At 45.8% G+C, this 19,213-nt stretch overlaps 1 protein-coding gene and 1 non-coding gene across 4 annotated transcripts; one reads left to right on the forward strand and one right to left on the reverse strand.

The window, feature by feature from the left end:
• Positions 1-5,469: 5,469 nt before the first annotated feature.
• MIR320A-1 (microRNA mir-320a-1) lies at positions 5,470-5,551 on the reverse strand. The gene has a single exon (NR_036340.1). It is a non-coding gene; the product is annotated as a microRNA mir-320a-1 (primary transcript).
• A 29-nt stretch (positions 5,552-5,580) lies between these two features.
• POLR3D (RNA polymerase III subunit D) lies at positions 5,581-11,922 on the forward strand. 3 transcript variants are annotated; one of them, XM_005210241.5, is made up of 9 exons: positions 5,581-5,773; positions 5,962-6,131; positions 7,080-7,123; positions 8,327-8,478; positions 8,643-8,767; positions 9,177-9,345; positions 9,902-10,167; positions 10,853-11,005; positions 11,163-11,922. In XM_005210241.5, exons 2-9 carry the CDS (start codon positions 5,967-5,969, stop codon positions 11,283-11,285), a joined length of 1,197 nt encoding a protein of 398 aa, XP_005210298.2. In that variant the 5' UTR covers positions 5,581-5,773; positions 5,962-5,966; the 3' UTR covers positions 11,286-11,922. The 3 variants fall into 3 exon arrangements, with proteins under 3 accessions (XP_005210298.2, XP_005210297.2, NP_001019670.2); XM_005210240.5 differs by having other exon boundaries at positions 5,581-5,721; NM_001024499.2 differs by having other exon boundaries at positions 5,632-5,731; positions 11,163-11,921.
• Positions 11,923-19,213: the final 7,291 nt, after the last annotated feature.

Below are 19,213 nucleotides of genomic sequence, written 5' to 3' on the forward strand. Positions count from 1 at the left end.
GGAAAACCACTAGACCATTCAGGTATGACCTAAATCAAATCCCTTACAATTATAAGGGATTTGAGAAATCTATTTGAGAAATATATTTAAGGGACTAGATCTGATAGACAGAGTGCCTGATGAACTATGGACGGAGGTTCATGACACTGTACAGGAGACAGGGAGCAAGACCATCCCCAAGAAAAAGAAATGCAAAAAAGCAAAATGGCTGTCTGAGGAGGCCTTACAAATAGCTGTGAAAAGAAAAGAAGCCAAAAGCAAACGAGAAAAGCAAAGATATACCCATTTCAATGCAGAGTTCCAAAGAATAGCAAGGAGAGATAAGAAAGCCTTCCTCAGTGATAAGTGCAAAGAAATAGAGGAAAACAATAGAATGAGAAAGACTAGAGATCTCCAAGAAAATTAGAGATACCAAGGGAACATTTCATGCAAAATGAGCTCAATAAAGGACAGAAATGATATGGACCTAACAGAAGCAGAAGATCATTAAGAAGAGGTGGCAAGAATACACAAAAGAACTGTACAAAAAGGATCTTCACGACCCAGATAATCACAATGGTATGATCACTCACCTAGAGGCAGACATCCTGGAATGTGAAGTCAAGTGGGCCTTACGAAGCATCACTACGAACATAGTGGAGGTGATGGTATTCCAGTTGAGCTATTTCAAAACCTAAAAGACGATGCTGTGAAAGTGTTGCCCTCAATATGCCAGCAAATTTGGAAAACTCAGCAGTGGCCACAGGACTGGAAAAGGTTAGTTTTCATTCCAACCCCTAAGAAAGGCAATGCCAAAGAATGCTCAAACTACCGCACAATTGCACTCATCTCACATGCTAGCAAAGTAATGCTCAAAATTCTCCAAGCCAGGCTTCAGCAGAATGTGAACCATGAACTTCCAGATGTTCAAGCTGGTTTTAGAAAAGGCAGAGGAACCAAAGATCAAATTGCCAACATTTGCTGGATCATGGAAAAAGCAAGAGAGTTCCAGAAAAACATCTATTTCTGCTTTATTGACTATGCCAAAGCCTTTGACTGTGTGGATCACAATAAACTGTGGAAAATTCTGAAAGAGATGGTAATACCAGACCACCTGACCTGCCTCTTGAGACACCTGTATGCAGGTCAGGAAGCAACAGTTAGAAATGGACATGGAACTGGTTCCAAATAGAAAAAGGAGTACGTCAAGGCTGTATATTGTCACCCTGCTTATTTAACTTATATGCAGAGTACATCATGAGAAACGCTGGGCTGGAAGAAGCACAAGCTGGAATCAAGATTGCTGGGAGAAATATCAGTAACCTCAGATATGCAGATGATACCACCCTTATGGCAGAAAGTGAAAAACTAAAGAGCCCCTTGATGAGGGTGAAGGAGGAGAGTGAAAAAGTTGGCTTAAAGCTCAACATTCAGATAACAAAGATCATGGCATTTGGTCCCATTGCTTCATGGCAAATAGATGGAGAAAGAGTGGAAACAGTGGTAGACTTGCTATGGTTTTGCCAGTGGTCATGTATGGATGTGATAGTTGGACTATAAAGAAAGCTGAGTGCCAAAGAATTGATGCTTTTGAACTGTGGTGTTGAAGAAGACTCTTGAGAGTTCCTTGGACTGCAAGGAGATCCAACCAGTCCGTCCTAAAGGAAATCAGTCCTGAATATTCATTGGAAGGACTGATGCTGAAGTTGGAACTCCAATACTTTGGGTACCTGATGTGAAGAGCTGACTCATTTGAAAAGACCCTGATGCTGGGAAAGATTGAAGGCAAGAGGAGAAGGGGACAACAGAGGATGAGATAGTTGGATGGCATCATTAACTCGATGGACATGAGTTTGAGTAAACTCTGGGAGTGGGTGATGGACAGGGAAGCCTGATGTGCGGCAGTCCATGGGGTCGCAAAGAGCCGGACATGACTGAGAGACTGAACTGAACTGAACTGAACTGAGTATTTCATTGTATATGTATATATATATGTACCACATCTTCTTTATCCATTCATCTTAGGTTGTTTCTTACGACACTTAGGTTCTACCTCTTGGCATTTATAAATAATGCTGCTGTGAACATTGGGGTGCATGCATCTTTTCAAATCAGTGTTTTTCTTCTCTTCAGACATATACTCAGGAGTGGAATTGCTGGGTCATATGGTAGTTCTATTTTCAGTTTTTTGAGAAACCTCCATACAATTTTCCACAGTGGCTGCACCAATTTACATTCCCACCAACAGTGTACAAATGATAATCGCCTTTCTGACAAGTGTGAGGTGATATCTCATTGTGGTTTTGATTTGTATTTCTTTCATAATTAGTAGTATTGAGCATCTTTTCATGCTCAACATGTGCATTTCTTCTTTCGAAAAATGTTCAGTTCTGCCCATTTTTTAATCAAGTTGTTTTTTTGATATAGAGTTATTAGACTCCATTTGCATTTATAAAATATTGGCTATATTCTCCAATTTGTATAATATATCCTTGTAGCTCATTTTATACATTTATACCTAACAGTTTGTACCTCTTAATCCCCTCCTCCTACATTGCCCCTCTCACTTCCCTCTTCCCACTGGTAACCACTAGTTTGTTCTCATATCTGTGAGTCTGCTTTTTTGTTACATTCACTAGTGTTTTGTATTGTTTAGATTACATATACAAGTAATACCATACAGTATCTTTCTCTTGTCTTACTAATTTCACTTAGCATAATGCCCTTCAAGTCCATCCAGGTAAATGGTATGCAAATGGCAAGTTTTCATTCTTTTTTATGGCTGAGTAGTATTTAACTGTGTGTGTCTTTCTATGTGTACTTATACATATATACCCATGTGCTGTGCTCAGTCGCTTCAGTTGTGTCTGACTCTTTACAACCCCATGGACTGTAGCCCGCCAGGCTCCTCTGACCATGGGATCCTCCAGGCAAGAATAATGGAGTAGGTTGCCATGCCCTCCTCCAGGGTATCTTCTGAACCCATGGGTTGAACCTGAGTCTCCTGCCTCTCCTCCATTGTGGGCGGATTGTTTATCACTGAGCCATAAGGGAAGCCCATACACTTATATCCATATCACTATATATTTGGATGCTTCTTAAAATTTTCCAAACTTTCTATAGTGAATAAGTGTCTCTGTAAAAAAACAAAACAAAAAACAGAACAAAACAAAAACCTAGGAGCTGCGAGAAAGCTGGTGGACCTCAAAGCCCAGAGAATGAAATCAAAGCAGTTCTAGTGCCTCAGTGAGAAGCTAAGAGCTATTGTGTGTAGCTCTGTAGGGGACAGGAAGTGTTCTCCTTTGGTTAGATTTGCTGCTGCTGCTGCTAAGTCACTTCACTCGTGTCTGACTCTGTGTGACCCCATAGACGGTGGCCCACCAGGCTCCCCTGTTCCTGGGATTCTCCAGGCAAGAACACTGGAGTGCGTTGCCATTGGTTAGGTTTAGTTATCATGAAACCAATATGGAGAAAAGTTGAAAAAAGTCTGGTTTAGAAACCAACACAACAAAATTTTACTATAATATTATTAAATTGACAGGTTAAATTTTTGAAAGCCAGTACTCAAAACAATGTGGTAAAATGTTACGTATATTCTCATATATGATATATATTCATGTATACATTTTTATCAGTGATGCATATTGGCACAATCCTTTTTGAAAGTAATTCAGCAATATGTACGAACAACCATAAAATGTGCATGTTCAAAAGGGAATAGCCACTATGGAAACAGTTTGGCAGTTTCTGATAAAATGAAGCATACAACTATCATTCAACCCAACAATTGCACTTGTGGGCATTTATCCCGGAGAAAGAAAAACATACAAAAACCTGTACATGTATGTTCATAGCAGCTTTATTCATGATGGCCCCTAACTAAAAACAACCCAGATGTTCTTCGAAGGATGAATAAATAAACCATGGAAATTCAGCAATACAAAGGAATGAACTAGTTATACATGCATGATAACATGCAACAGCTTGGATCATCTCCAGAGAATTATGCTGAGTAAACAAAGAAATCCCAAGAAGTCACACACTGCTTCCGTCTTTGAATGATTTCCACTCTGGAAATAACAAAAGTGTAAAGATAGAGAACAGATTAGTAACTACCAGGGGGCGGTGAGAAGGAGGGAAGTATGGCTATAAAAGGGCACTTGAGGGATCCTTGTGGTGAAAGACTGTCTTGCATGTGACGATCAATGTCGATATTTTGGTTGTGATACTATACTAGTTTACAATATGGTGCCATTGGGGAAACTAAGTAAAGCATACTTGGTATCTCCACGTGCTTTTTTTAAAACCTATTTATTTATTTGGCTGTGCCAAGTGTTAGTTGCCACACTTGGAATCTTCATCTCTGTCGAGGCATGTGAAACACAGTTGCCTGATCAGGGATCAAACCCAGACCTCCTGTCTTGGGAGCCGCAAGTCTTAGCTACTGAGTCACCAGGGTAGTCCCTCTGCACTATTTCTTACAACTACTCATGTATCTACTATTACTTCAAAGCAAAAAAAAAAAAAAATTAAAGTACATCTTCTTTTGACCAGTTATCTCATCTGGAAATTTGTCCTAGGAATAGAACCCAAAAGACTACAGTACTTTAAAGGCACCAGATGTTCAAAACAGTAGTATTTACAACAGGAAAAAGGAACCATTTTGTGTCCAAACAGCGACACAGGCAAATCATGACACAGCCAGCCAAGAATTATGCAGTTGTTTGATACAGCCACAAAGAAATGTTATCTGAAAAGGGAGGATTCAAAATTGTGGTACAATATGAAATCTCTGTGATGGGGCTGGAATACATTGCAAAAGTTTTAATAGTTACTCTGTGTGAAATTATAACAAATGTTTTCCTTCCCTCAAGTTATCTCTAAAGTTACATGGTTTTTACATGGTTTGGGAGTGGAGGGAATGACAGTAAAGGACATTTTTTATGTTTAATTACAAACGTCAGAGTCACGACGAAACTTCTTTAAATCTGTCCCTCCCAGTAGAAAAACTTCGTTTTTCAGGTTCCAGGATTGGAACAAGCTTGTATACAAGGACCCACAGTCACGAGCCTAGGGCAGGTGCGATTGAGGCACCCGTTTCAACCGCTGCAGCTGCTCCAGCACTGTGCTCACCGCCCCATGTCCACAGCCCCACCCCAGGACCCCACCAGGATTCCGACGAAGAGATCCCCTGAACAAGGGCGAGAACGCAGCCCGGAGGTGCAGTGACCACTCCAAGGTCATCATAAAGCCGGCAATCGAGGCTCGGCCGAGCCCAGCCTAGAGCTCCAGGACTCTGAGTCGGGGTCTCGCTCTCTGCCCCGCATCCCCGCCCCATCCCGAGTCTCGACCCCGAGGCTCCCCAGCGGCGAACTCCCACGTTGCGTCCAGACGGCGTCTCGGCCCCCAGACCTGAACTGGACGCCCCCACCTTATGCCCGGGGCCAAGACCCCGCTTACGTACCCCTCCCCTAGACCCTTCCCCTCTTCCTTTTTCGCCCTCTCAACCCAGCTTTTCCCGACTCCGGGAAGAACCGGGAAGAGAAGGCGGAGGGGAGCGAGACGCCGCGGGATAAATACTGTGGCCCGGCCCCGCCCACCAACATCACTTCCGCCTCGCGACAAGATGGCGGCGCCCTGGCCCTGCCACGCAGACTTCCGCCCGGCGCCGAGACTCGGAACCCAGTGCGCGTCGCGTCGGAGGTGAAATCGGGACGCGCATGGTGTGGAACTACAGCCTGGGTGCGAAGGGGTGCGTCTTTGCCTCGTGCCTGGCCGGGGGCCTGGAGAGAAGGCGAGCCAAGGGCCCTAGCCGGGGTGTTCCGGGGAGTCCCGCCACGTGGGAGGGGGAGGAGCTGAGTCGCTGCCGGAGGGACGCGCCGACTGGGGGGGCGGGAGGCCACGTGGGTGGGGTTCCGCTCAGGGTCCGCGAGTCCTTCTCCCTCGAGTGACTTCGTTACCCCTTTTCGCCTCATTTCTCAGGCATCATGTCGGAAGGAAACGCCGCGGGCGAGCCCAGCGCTCCGGGAGGGCCCCGACCCCTCCTTTCTGGGGCGCGGGGGCTTATTGGGCGAAGGCCGGCACCTCCCCTCACCCCGGGCCGCCTTCCCTCCATCCGCTCCAGGGACCTCACCCTCGGGGGAGTCAAGAAGGTACCCGACTACGCTGAATTCCAGGCACTAGGGGGTTTAACTGAAGGGCCTACCGTGTGCCAGGCGTGATGTTGGGCCTTGCGAATCTTGTCTTCAGACTTCCGCCTGCAATTTCTGGGGAGCCTGCCCTACCTTCAAGTCAAGATACTGGGTCCAAGATGTTGACATGGCTCTCAGAGATGGCTGAAGAGCAGAGAATCCTAATTAGCTCAGAAGCAACTTGAGCAGGGTTTATTTCCTTTTGGTGTGTCTTGGATACCTTTCAGAAACCCATGAAAGCCACGCAGACATAAACTTTGCCTGCAATTTAAGAGAGTTCTGAATTTGCCCAGGATCCCAGTGTGCAGACTTCTGGTCCAAAATATTGAGTCTTAGGTGTGATATTAGAGCCTCTGTGTCTTCTATTATGTTTGTGACTGTAGATGTGAAGGGTAGACTGTAAAGAGAGTGGGGAAGATGACAGCATAAAGCAGCCAGTTTTTGAAGACCTCAGTTTCTCTTTATAAATTCTGGTGGCATTCTAACCCAATCATCAGTTTGTGAATGCTGGCAGATCTGTCTTTGCCATTTGAACCTTGCTGATAGAGCTCATTCTCTATAATACTGTCTGGTCTTCATAGCAGTTTGAAGATGAAGTGTGAGAATAGGTAAATTCCTCTACTGTTAGAGTCCTGAAGGGTTGTCCTTTCAGGAGGCAGAAACTAAGGCTGCCATTTAAATGTTTTTTGATGCCCCTTTCTATATATAGCTTCACCGTTGCCTTGGCATGACATGCCTTCTTTTCAAGCACCTGTCCATTTCAGTAAATCTTTGACAACAGTATGGAATGTGCCGAAGAGAGCCATTTTGGTCTTCATCCATGGAAGATGCCCTTTGGAAGTTTTTCTTTTCCTCTGTACTTTGGGACCAGAATTTACCAAATCAGTGACTCCTGTATTTTACTTTCAGAAAACCTTCACCCCAAATATCATCAGTCGGAAGATCAAGGAAGAGTAAGTAGCTAGGCCTCCTGAATACTCGCGCCTTGTTTGTGCGTGTGTGCTCAGTCCCTTACTTGAGTCCGACTCTTTGCCACCCCATGGACTGTAGCCCCCCAGGCTTCTCTGTCCATGGGATTCTCCAGGCAAGAATACTGGCGTGGGTCGCCATTCCCTACTCCAGGGGATCTTCCCAACCCAGGGACTGAACCTGCATCTCTTGTGTCTCCTGCATTCTTTACCACTAGTGCCACCTGGGAAGCCTTACCTCTTTGTTTACATGCTCTGAATTTGGACCTTTGGGGAAATAACTAAGTAGGTGGCTCGGAAGTTTGAATTTGTAGATTTAGTTCTTTGCAGTAGTGATTGCTGACCCTGGCTCCCAGGTGATTCTAATGTGCAAGCTTTAAAAAAATACTGATGCCTGGGAATCCATCCTTAAAATTGTTTTAACTTATTTACAGTGAAACAGTGATTATCTTTTTTTTTAACTTTTAATTTTTTATTGAGGTATAACCATTTAACAATGTTGTGATAGTTTTAGATTAACAGTGAAGGGACTTGGCATTACATATGCATGTATCCATTCTCCCCCAAACTCCCCTCCCATCCAGGCCTCCACATAACATTGAGCAGAGTTCTGTGTGCTATACAGCAGGTCCTTGTTGGTTATACATTTTAAATATAGCAGTGTGTACACACAGCCACAAGTTCAATTTCTAAGTCTGTGAGTCTCTTTCTGTTTTGAAGTAAATTCATATGTATAATTTCTTTTTAGATTCCACATATAAGGGATGTTATACAATTCTTCTTCTTTGACTTACTTCAGAGAGAGATTATGTTTTATAGCCAGAGTTGAGAGCCAATAGTTTGGGCAGAGATGGATCAGGTTTTCCCTTACGTTCTTTTGCATTGCAACTTTCCTGCTTTCAGTCAATACCAAAAAAAAAATATCCACATTTGGGGGCAGTCTCTATAATTCACCTTTTGTGTTATAGTTCTTCAAAAAGGTAAAGTACAGTAAACTGAAGGACTCTGCCTCATCAAGGAAGTGAAAGAGGTGCTAGACCACCCACACAGGTGGGTGCTGTGCTTCTCATGATACAGTTGTTGGCTCATAAACTCCCCTCTGGTGGAGCACAGTGGTGTGGGAGAGTGAGACCGGTTCTCGGATGCCGGCGACGTCAGTAGTTTCCTTTGACCCATTCGCTTTTCCAGGCCCAAGGAAGAAGTAACCGTCAAGAAAGAGAAGCGTGAAAGGGACAGAGACCGACAGCGAGACAGCCATGGACGGGGCCGGGGGCGCCCAGAAGTGATCCAGTCCCACTCCATCTTCGAGCAGGGCCCCGCCGAAATGATGAAGAAAAAGGGTACAAAGCTGCCGGGGCTCTGGGAGGAAGGAATCAGTGGATTTCAGTGCAGACTGCCCAAGAGAAGGACCAGGGTGCTGGTATTTCCCCCTTGCTCCCAGTTTAGCCTTCCTTGCTGTTGGCTCCTCCCTCACTCCTGGTGAACTACGGGTGGTTTTCCACAGGGAACTGGGATAAGACTGTGGATATGTCAGACGTGGGGCCCTCTCACATCATCAACATCAAAAAGGAGAAGAGGGAGACAGATGAAGAAACAAAACAGATCCTGCGCATGCTGGAGAAGGATGATGTAGGTACCAGTGGACTAGGGGAAGGGGCTTCTTTTCTGATGAAAAGCACTTCCAGGGAACCAGGATGGGGGAAGCTCTCTAATGTCCTGCAAGTCTGGTGAGCGGCAGGAATCTTTGATTAGAAAAGAGCTAAGGTGGACTGTGGGCTTCCAGGTGGCTCAGTGGTGTAAAGAATCCACCTGCAGTGCAGAAGATGCAAGAGACACAGGTTCGATCCCTGGGTCATGAAGATCCCCTGGAGAAGGAAACGGCAACCCACTCCAGTATTGTTGCCTGGAAAGTTCCATGGACAGAGGACTCTGGAGGGCTACAGTTAGACACAACCGAGTGACTGGGCAAGGTGGACTGCCCTCCAGGTACGTGTGTATGCTGGCCCTGCTGTGTGACCCCCCAACTTTTCTTTGGCAGTTCATCGATGACCCTGGGCTTAGGAATGATATTCGAAATATGCCTGTGCAACTGCCGCTGGCTCACTCGGGCTGGCTTTTTAAGGAAGAGAATGAGGAAACAGATGTTCAACCACGGCTGGCTGGCCCCAAGGAAGAGGATATGGAGGTGGACATGCCTGCTGTGAAAGGTACTCTGTGTCAGTTAAGGTCTCGTCTCCTTTTCTCCAGCTGTTCCCGCAGGAGTGAGCCTGCCTGACTGTTTTAAGATTTGTTTATTTATTTTTGGCTGTGCTGGGTCTTCGTTGCTCCACACCAGCTTTCTCTAGTTGCAGCAAGTGGGGGCTACTCTTTGTTGTGGTGTGTGGGCTTCTCATTGCAGTGACTTCTCTTATTGCCAAACACAGGCTCTAGGGCCTGCGGGCTTCAGTAGTTGCGGCTCCTGGGCTCTGGAGCACAGGCTCGGTAGTTGTGGCACGTGGGCTTAGTTACTCTGCGGTATGTGGAATCTTCCCCAGACCAAGGTTCGAACCTGTGTCCCCTGCCATTGGCAGGAGGATTCTTAATCACTGGACCACCCTTTTTAAAATAAGTCACATGACTATTGGATCCCTCTTTCTAAGCACAAAGTTTCCCTCCAGCTTCTTGGCTGAGTGACAGTGGAGCAGATCAGGTGGAAGGGGTGGGTGCAGTGAGATGGCCTAGAGGTGGCCTCTGATAGCCTTCCCTTTCTGTTATCTCGGGCAGTAAAAGAGGAGCCCCGAGATGAGGATGAGGAAGCCAAGATGAAGGCTCCTCTCAGAGCAGCCAGGAAGATCCCAGGCCTCCCGAAGGACGTGTCTGTGGCTGAGCTGCTCAGGGAGCTGAGCCTCACGCAGGAGGAAGAGCTGCTGTTCCTGCAGCTGCCAGACTCACTGCCCGGCCAGCCACCCACTCAGGACATCAAGCCCATCAAGACGGAGGTGCAGAGCGAGGACGGGCAGATGGTGGTAATAAAGCAAGAGAAAGACCGGGTATGCTCGTGAGTGCTGTGAAGATGCACAGGACCTGGAGGGGAAATAGCCACCTGGAGGGGGAAGCAGAGTGGTGTCGCCTGTAGTGAAATTCGAGAATAATACGCATTTGTTCTTTCTGCCTGCAAGGGGTTTGGGGCTCTGTGCTTCAGCCCAAATTGTGAGTGTGTTTATTTTTCACAGTGAACTATTTTGAACACATACAAATGAGAGAATATAAGTTCTCATGTACCATCACCTAGCTTCAGCAGTTACTGATATTTTGACCATTTATCTGTGATTTGGGGTTTTTTTGTTTTGTTTTTTGACCAGTGGGAGGCATTCCCAGGAAAAGGCCCTCTCTGGGAAGCTCATTCTTTGTTTCTTTTTTTTTTTAGTATTCTTCATTTTTTTAAAGGGCTTCTTTGGTGGATCAGACGGTAATGCGTCTGTCTGCAATGCAGGAGACCCGGGTTTGATCCCTGGGTTGGGGTGTTAGTTGCGGCATGCTAACTCTTAGCTGTGGCATGTGGGGTCTAGTTCCCTGCATTGGGAGTTCAGAGTCTTAGCCACTGGACCACCAAGGAAGTCTGGGGAGCTCATTCTAATCTTTGCTGCTGATGCCTCCCTTTGGGAAAGGGTTTGTTCTTGAAGGATGGAGGAGACAGCTCCTCAGCCAGCTTCCGTCCCCTTATCGTCCTCACAGGAAGCCAGGCTGGCAGAGAACACTTGCACCCTGGCTGACCTGACAGAGGGACAGGTTGGCAAGCTGCTCATCCGCAAGTCGGGGAAGGTGCAGCTCCTCCTCGGCAAGGTGACTCTGGACGTGACGATGGGGACCACTTGCTCTTTCCTGCAGGTGAGAATGAGTCCGGTCGGGGTGAAGGCTGTTCAGGATGTTGATGACTTGGTGCTGAGTACGGGGGAAGGGCTCTTGGGATCATTACATTCAAGTCATAGGACTGAGCAGTGGCTGTGTGGTCTTGTCTTTCATCTCCGTCTCTGTTGATTGGCAGGAGCTGGTGTCCGTGGGCCTTGGAGACAGCAGGACAGGCGACATGACAGTCCTGGGACACATAAAGCACAAACTTGTCTGTTCTCCCAACTTCGAATCCCTGCTGGATCACAGACACCGGTAAAGCGAGCAGATGGAGGACGGTGGTGACTGTGCCCACGACTGCTGCCTGCTCCAGACGTTTTGTTCTCAAATCTGTTCGACCCAGAAGGGGCCTGTTTAGCCCACCCACTCCAGCCATTGTCCCAGTTTTCCCCACAGGGCCCACACGTGGCTCCCTTCCACGGCGGCTGTGAACAGCACGATGACCTTCCCACAGTGAGGAAACCGCACACCCTCGCTGCTAGGGGGTTGGTCCCTGCTATTTATTTTTATATTTATGTCTTAGCTGTTCAGCGGACTGCACCCTCCCCAGGCGGAGAAGTGTCGGTCTGGGCAAGGACAGGCTCCTTCTCTGGGGATGTCTTGGTTCTCAGGGTAGGAGACGCTATTGCTCCCTCCTTCCTCCCAAGAGGCAGCGCTTGAGAGAGAACAGAGATGTCTGGAGTCTGAGACTCAACCTCAGTTCTGTCCATTACTAATTGTGTGACTGAACAAACTACCTAACCTTTCTGAGCCTCAGAGTCCTCATCTGACAAATCGAGGACGATACCTACCTCACAGGGTTGGCGTGAGGATGCTGTGGAATACTGTCGATGAAGTGTCCTTGCACAAGGCTGGACACACGCTGTAGGAGCTCAATAAATGTTAGTTTAGTTTTCCTTCGCCTGAGTGTTTTCAAACAATAGATTCCAAGGATCTCTCAGAAAAGGTGAATGGAACTGCTCCCCACATTCTTACTCCATGTCCCACCCCTCTGGACTGATGCTCTAACGGTTTGAGTTTGGGCCTCTCTGTGCCCTTTTTTCTCCTAAGCATCTTAGGCAAGCACTTCCTGTTCATTGCTGTGAGCCCCTAGCCATAGGTGCCATCAGAAGAGAGGAAAGCAAAGACTTAACTCCTCCCAGCCCTACAGGTGCCTTTGGGTGTCACGGTGGTCCCAGGACTCATTCCTCCCACCCTCACCTCTTCCAGCTCCACTTAAATTATTTCTCAGAAGAAACCTGTGACTGCTCATAGATAATTATCACCCCACCAACTCAAATACTGCTGAAAAACAGCCCTGGGTGAAAAAGAAAGTGTAGATGATTGAATAATGACCTCATCAACACTTGACGGATGACCTCTCACTTCAAAAGCTTTAAGTTTGAGAAGCCTGCCTCTGTCTCCTGTCCCGGCATCAGCTTGGATCCCGCTCTCCCTGGCCGCACTGGCCTTGTAGTTCATTGTGTCGTCTTGTTCCTTTCAGCAGCTCAGCACTCTTGACCCATCCAGTGTGTGGTCCCTGAGGAGCAGCGTCTCTTTGTTTATTCCTTGTCTGCAGAGCAGGATCATGGAGACACCTTGGAGGTTAGGGAAAGCCGCCTGCTGCAGTGTCTGTGGTCATTAGACACAGCATTGCAGCTCCCTTTGCTTCGAGCTTAGCAAACTGCCTCTGGAACAGTTGGGAACCACACAAGCTCCATGAGAAATGCTCCCTCCTGATATAGCTGGCCCTAGAGGTTTGGGAAGGATACTCCTTTCTTTAGTCTCCTTTCTGTTCTTGTGTTAGTTCCTGTGTTGTGTCTGACTCTTTGCAACACCATGGACTAAAGCCCAGACTCCTCTGTCCATGGAGTTCTCCAGGCAGGCATACTGGAGTGGGTTGCCATTCTCTTCTCCAAGGGATCTTCTTAACCCAGGGATTGAACCTAGGTCTGTCAGCATTGCAGGCAGATTCGTTTTCTGTCTGAGCCACCAGGGAAGCCCTTCTGTTCCTTGAGCCTGTTTTGAAATTCATCACTGCTGGGCTTTTCACTAAGCCCTTCAAGCTGCCTCACCAGCAGCTAGGAGGCGGGATTGTCTATGTAGTCCCCACATTGCCCCTTCTTAGGTAAGAGCTCATTGAGCTCTGCTAGATGGTGCTGTTCTGGTTTCTCTCGTCACTGTAGAGGGCAGCTGAGCAGAAAGGGTCTTGAAGACGTGTGCCATGGAAGTCCTATTTGGTCTAAGACAGTTTTGATGAACCAGCTGCTTTTTTGTTCTCTGAGCTTTAATGTTTGCTCCTTTTCTACAGCTAATGCCTTGCCAGTAAGTCTCCATTGTAATCCTTTCTCTTGGTTTCGCGGGGCCATGCTGTGGCGTGTGGAAATCTTAGGTCTGTGACCAGGGATCCAGCCTGTGCCCCCTTCAGTGGAAGCATGGAGTATTAACTGCAGGACCACTAGGGAGGTGGTCCCTCTCTGGGTTTGTTTGGTTCAAGAACTCTTCTGCTTTTCTGGGCTAACTCAAAAGTCCCTGCCTCAATAGACATTTGATGTTTCACAGCCTTTAATTCTCTGATTATTCCACAAAAACTTGAGGAAGAGCTTGTATTACTTTATAGCTCACTGTTGTGCCATTTCATGTGTATTGGGGATTGAACATTATGACCCTGAATCAGAGTCCCCATAGCCTGTCTTATATTCCTGATATACAGGTTGGACAGTAGAAGTGTGGGGAGAAGACAGGACACATCTGCTTTCTTGGACAAGCCTCCAAAGCATACATTTGTACTGACAAATAAATACAAGTAACAGGAGTAAAAAGCCCAAAGCCAGGTTCACGTATGAGTGAAAATGATGAAAATTTATTACAACCCGTGTATGTATGTTAAGACACGGAAAGTAAACTATAGGCTTGTTCGTTTCTTAACTATGTAAGTGACAGAATGTGGGCTTTAGAGTCCAGATTGAGTTTGAATATAACTCCACCGGTATAACTATGGATGGCTTTAGAGTCTGGATTGAGTTTGAATATAACTCCACCAGTATAACTTTGGAGGAAAATTACTTAAGTTCCCTAAGCTCAGTTTTACTCATTTTCTAAAAAATTGAGAGAATAGTACTTTTAAAAATAAAGTTTCTTTTAAATTACAATGGACACAAAGTTTTTCTTATGCAAGACAAAAGAGTGCTGCTATCAGTATGGGATCAGCACAAGTAGCAGAAAACTAGACTGACGGTGATGTAAGCAATGGGATGTTTAATTATCTCATGTAGCCAGCAGTCTGGAGATAAGATGGTTCCAGGGTCGGGTGGCAGCCAAAGCTTGCCAAAGCCAAGATTTTCTAGGATGCGTGTGTTCCACCATCTTTGGCGTTCTAAAGTGGCTAGAACAACTCAGCATCATTTCTTAAAATGAGAGTGTTCAGAGCCAAAGCAGGAAGCAAAGTACATAGCAGTAAAGGAACTTTCTCCTCATTCTGCTTATGTCAGGGAGGAATATGCTTCAGAGGCCCAAAGAGCTTTGGCCTTGTGTGTCTGATACAGCAGACCACATAGCCACCCTTGGCTGGGCACTGGCAAAAAAGGATGGGTGGACCCGTTTGTCCCTTAGCACTAATGCCTTGTTGCCTGTGAGGCAGGGTTTTGTTAGGAGGGAGGAAACAGGAAAGGCAGGTATAGATGGTTCATGATAAGTACCACCATGATAAAAAAAATGCTGTCTATTGTTAAATCATGAAGTCTATCTAGGTAGAATTTTTTTACTGTTCAGTTATCTTTTACTCTAAATACCAGTTTTAAAAATAACCAGTTTTAACATTTTAGCGCATATTCTTTCAGACTACAAAATTGTGTGTTACATATATAAACATGCTGTTTTATTACTGATTTCATCTCACTCAAATACAGTCCTTCCGGGTTAATAATAAGTATCTTGTACTTCAGATATTTCTTATCTAGCTGAAAATATCAGAGACAATGCCCTTTAATTCTCCCAGACCTACCCACCTGGTCTAACTGATTCACACTTGGCTCTTTAAAGGAAAATAGGCTTATTTCTTAGGTATGTGTGATATGCTCAGTCATGTCTGACTTTGTGACACCATGGACTGTAGCCCACCAAGCTCCTCTGTCCATGAAATTTTCCAGGCAAGAATGCCAGGGCAACTTGCCATTTCCTGTGGGGGCTCTTCCTGACCCAGGATTGAACTTGTGTCCCCTGCATCTCCTACATTGGCAGGCAGATTCTTTACCACTGCGCCACCTGAGAAGCCTTAGTCACAGTGGAAAAAGTGACATCCATCGCCTTGCCTCATGCAGGATACATTGCAGTTGGGGCATTCCCCTCTTAAGAGTGCTACAGCTGTGGTGACCGATGTTAACAGCTGCTCTGGGACTGTGGTTCAGCTGCCACAGTTCTACTGATGGAGGGTGGAGACTGGGGTGGGGTTAGGTCTCAAGGACATCATCTGAAAACATGGAGACAGGTTACCAACTCTAGGGGCGCCTCTGTGTGGCCAACTGCTGACTTGGTTCTTCTGAAGCACTTCTGTCCCCTTCCATTGGGGCACTCACTGGTCCAACACCCTGAAAGCCGAGGCAGAGGTTGGACTTCCTTCTATTTGGCTAATTTACATTTAAGACCCAGTTGGTTGGGGGAAAAAAGCAGTTTTGATAATCATTGGCCCAACAGTTTTATCTTGCAGACTTTTCAGGATGCAGTGGAGAAACAGAAACCATTCTAGGTACCCAAAGTAGAGAAGTTTAAGACAGGAAAGTGCATATTTTTAGACCTGTTGGAAAGCTGGAGGTGTGAGCCCTAGGTTGAATCTCCAGCAATCAGAACCCTGGAGAACTGGTCCACCAGAGGAGCTATGGCCTTGGCTAAAACCAGGAAGGCGGAGACCAGGATGGAGCTATGGGTTCCAGAACACCCTGTGTGACTGCAATCCAGGGATCAGGAAACACCCACAGTCTTCAACTACCTGGAAAACCACAGAGCTAAAGGTTGCACCCTGGAAAACCTGAAGAAAAATCCCCACACACGTACTGAGCGCTGTCTGCATGCTCAGTACAGTTCCAGTTTTAGGATGGTCAGTGACAAGACAGAAAACCTCTGTCCTGGTGGAACTTGCATTCTACCAGGAGGGAGGGAGATAGTAAGTAAGTAAATAGCATTTAGATGGTGATGGGTGCTTAGGAATTTTTTTTAAAACTAAGTCTCTGACTGGTAGTGTCACAAATAGAGTAGGCTTTGATGAAAAAGTATCTGAAGAACTAGCAGATCAGTAGGAGGCGGCTAGAATCAGGATCAGCATGGAGACTGGCTGGAGCTTACACCACGACTGGACACAGTATCAGAGGTGGAGTGACTGGCCCAGGTCCTACAGGGTTTTGAGGCTGTCATAAGGACGTTGGCTTTATCCTGAGGGAAATGGGGCTTCCCATGTGATGCTAGTGGTAAAGGATCCACCAGCCAGTGGAAGAGCCACAGGAGAGAGGGGTTCTATCTCTGGGTTGGGAAGATCCCCTGGAGGAGAAAATGGCAACTCACTCCAGTATTCTTGCCGGGATAATCATATATCCATGGGGTGAAAGAGTCGGACACGACTGAAGTGATTGAGCACACACGCACTAAGGGAAATGGTTAGCTGTCACACGTGTCTCTTGGGTTTCAAAAGGCTCACATTAGCTGTGGGGTTGAGGCAGGGGTAGAAACAGGGGCAACGGTTTGGAGGATATTACACTGACCCCGGCAACTGATGGCAGTGGCTTGGACCAGGGTTACCAGTGGAGGTATAGGGAAGGAGTTGGATTTTATCATAGACACTTATTTCAAAAGTAGACTCATCTTGATCTGCTGATAGAGGAAATGTGGCAAATGAAAGAAAGGGAAGAATCAAACAGCTGAAGCAGTAGGAAGGTGGCCTGTACCTCCACTTTTCAAATCCAAAACGGTAAAACCTAGTTCACACCCAGAATCCTAGCACAAGAGATTTTGGGAAATGTAGCGTCCCCCTTCTAGGCCCGGTAATCCAGGCTGACGTTTTATGAAGTGGTAATTGATGTGTGCTGATCAACCGTACTCACAGAAGTTGACTTAAGGACTCAAGATTTGAAGGTAAAGCTTTCTGTGACCACGTCATGCTGCCAATACAAAGTTCTCTCTGATTCATTCCCTCAAAACAGTGTATTCCAAATGAAAACACAATACCTAAGACTGACCATACTGAGCGTGACTCTCACACCTCTCCCTAGGGCAGGATAATACAGGAATTATTTTAGAAACAGCTTTTCCACTATATAACATAACATTAATGCCTGCATTAGACTCCATCTTTTTCACCCAAATACTCCCTGATTTCTGAACAATTTTGGTCTTTCCAATTTTTCACTATCTTAAAAAAATGTGATAATTTTATAGTTAAATTGTTTCTGATATCCTGTTTATTTCCTTAGGATCTTTTTTAAATTAAAAATGGCTTTGTGGTGGGGGGGAGAAAGGGAGTGGGACTTCCCTGGTGGTCCAGTGGTTAAGACCCTGAGCTTTTAATGCAAAGGGCATAGGTTTGAGCCCTGGTTGGGAAAATAGGATCCCACATGCTGCGAGGTGTGGTGGGAAAAGTCTTTTTTGACTTCAGTGAAGTCGTTCAGTTGTGTCCGACTCTTTGCGACCCCATGGACAATAGCCAACCACGCTTCTCCATCCATGGGATTTTCCAGACAAGAATACTGGAGTGGGTTGCCATTTCCTTCTCCAGGGATTTTGACTTTAAAAGTGTCAAATTCTATGACATCTTTAAGGCTTTTGGCAGAGCGCATCCTCCAGAATGCTTGCACCTGTCCACATGCCCATCAACAATGTGTAAGAGTTGCTTGTGCAATTGTAAAGTTAGATGTATAATCAAGATTCTGCTTTTGAGCTATATAAACATACAAAGACGCTGTGCTCGTGCTCAGTTGTGTCCAAGTCTTTGTGACTGCAGGAACTGTAGCCCACCAGGCTCCTCTGTGGGATTTCCCGGGCAAGAATACTGGAATGGGTAGCCATTCCCTTCTCCAAGGAATCTTCCCAACCCAAGGATTGAACTTTTGTCTCCCATATTCCAGGCAGATTCTTTACCACTAAGGCACAGCTGCTGCTGCTAAGTCGCTTCAGTCGTGTCCAACTCTGTGCAACCCCATAGACGGCAGCCCACCAGGCTCCCCCATCCCTGGGATTCTCCAAGCAAGAACACTGGAGTGGGTTGCCACTTCCTTCTCCAATGCATGAAAGTGAAAAGTGAAAGTGAAATCATGTCTGACTCTTGGTGACCCCATGGTTTGCAGCCCACCAGGCTCCTCTATCCATGGAATTTTACAGGCAAGAGCACTGGAGTGGGGTGCCATTGCCTTCTCCGACTAAGGCACAGGGGAACCCCCAAAAGATGCTGACCTATACTCAGCTGATCTGCTCCTCATATCCTTTCCCTTCTGTATCAGGCCTTTGAGCATTTCTCTTGGCTATCTGCTCTCATTCCCTCACTATCTCACCAGAATCATGGCTTTAAACTCTGCATGCCTATGATTCTCAAGGTATTATTGCAGCCAGGACCTCTCTCCTATCTCCCAACCTTATACTCAGCTGCCACTCCTTCATCTCTTCATGTATGTCTAGTAGGCAACTCACCCTTGACTGCCAATTTTGGGAAATACAGACACCAAGAAGCATATTAAGATAACCCATGAGGGTCCCATCAGCAAAGCCTTGAGTCTATGGGACAAATGACTCAGGTTCTTCCACAAATTTTAAGGGAAAAAAGAAGAACCTACGGATTAAAAAGAGATTTGAGAGATAATGTTAATTGGTTGTAATACATAAACCTTTTTTAATATTATTATTTTTAAAATTTATTTAATGTTTTATTAAGTATACTTATTTAATAAATATTTTATTAAATTTATAGATACAAATAATATATTAAATATATAAATAAAATATATTTTATATATTGATGCATAGTTGATTTACAATTTGTTTCTGATGTATAGCAAAGTGATTTAGTTATACATTGAGTTATATATTCTTTTTCATATTCTTTCCCATTATAGTTTACTACTGAATATCAAATATATTAATAGTCCCCTATGCCATACAGTAGGACCTTGCTGTTTATCCACCCTGTATCTAATAGTTTACATCTGCTAATCCCAAACTCTCAATCCATCC

This window comes from Bos taurus, chromosome 8 (genome assembly GCF_002263795.3).
Source record: "Bos taurus isolate L1 Dominette 01449 registration number 42190680 breed Hereford chromosome 8, ARS-UCD2.0, whole genome shotgun sequence".
Lineage (NCBI taxonomy): Eukaryota > Metazoa > Chordata > Mammalia > Artiodactyla > Bovidae > Bos > Bos taurus.

Excerpts from the sequence above, each read along its gene's own strand:
- POLR3D (XM_005210240.5), top strand. The coding sequence starts at position 5,700 with ATGGTGTGGAACTACAGCCTGG. Across the intron at positions 5,722-5,961 it reads GGTGTGGAACTACAGCCTGG|GCATCATGTCGGAAGGAAAC; the intron begins GTGCGAAGGGGT and ends CTCATTTCTCAG. Across the intron at positions 11,006-11,162 it reads CCACTTGCTCTTTCCTGCAG|GAGCTGGTGTCCGTGGGCCT; the intron begins GTGAGAATGAGT and ends GTTGATTGGCAG.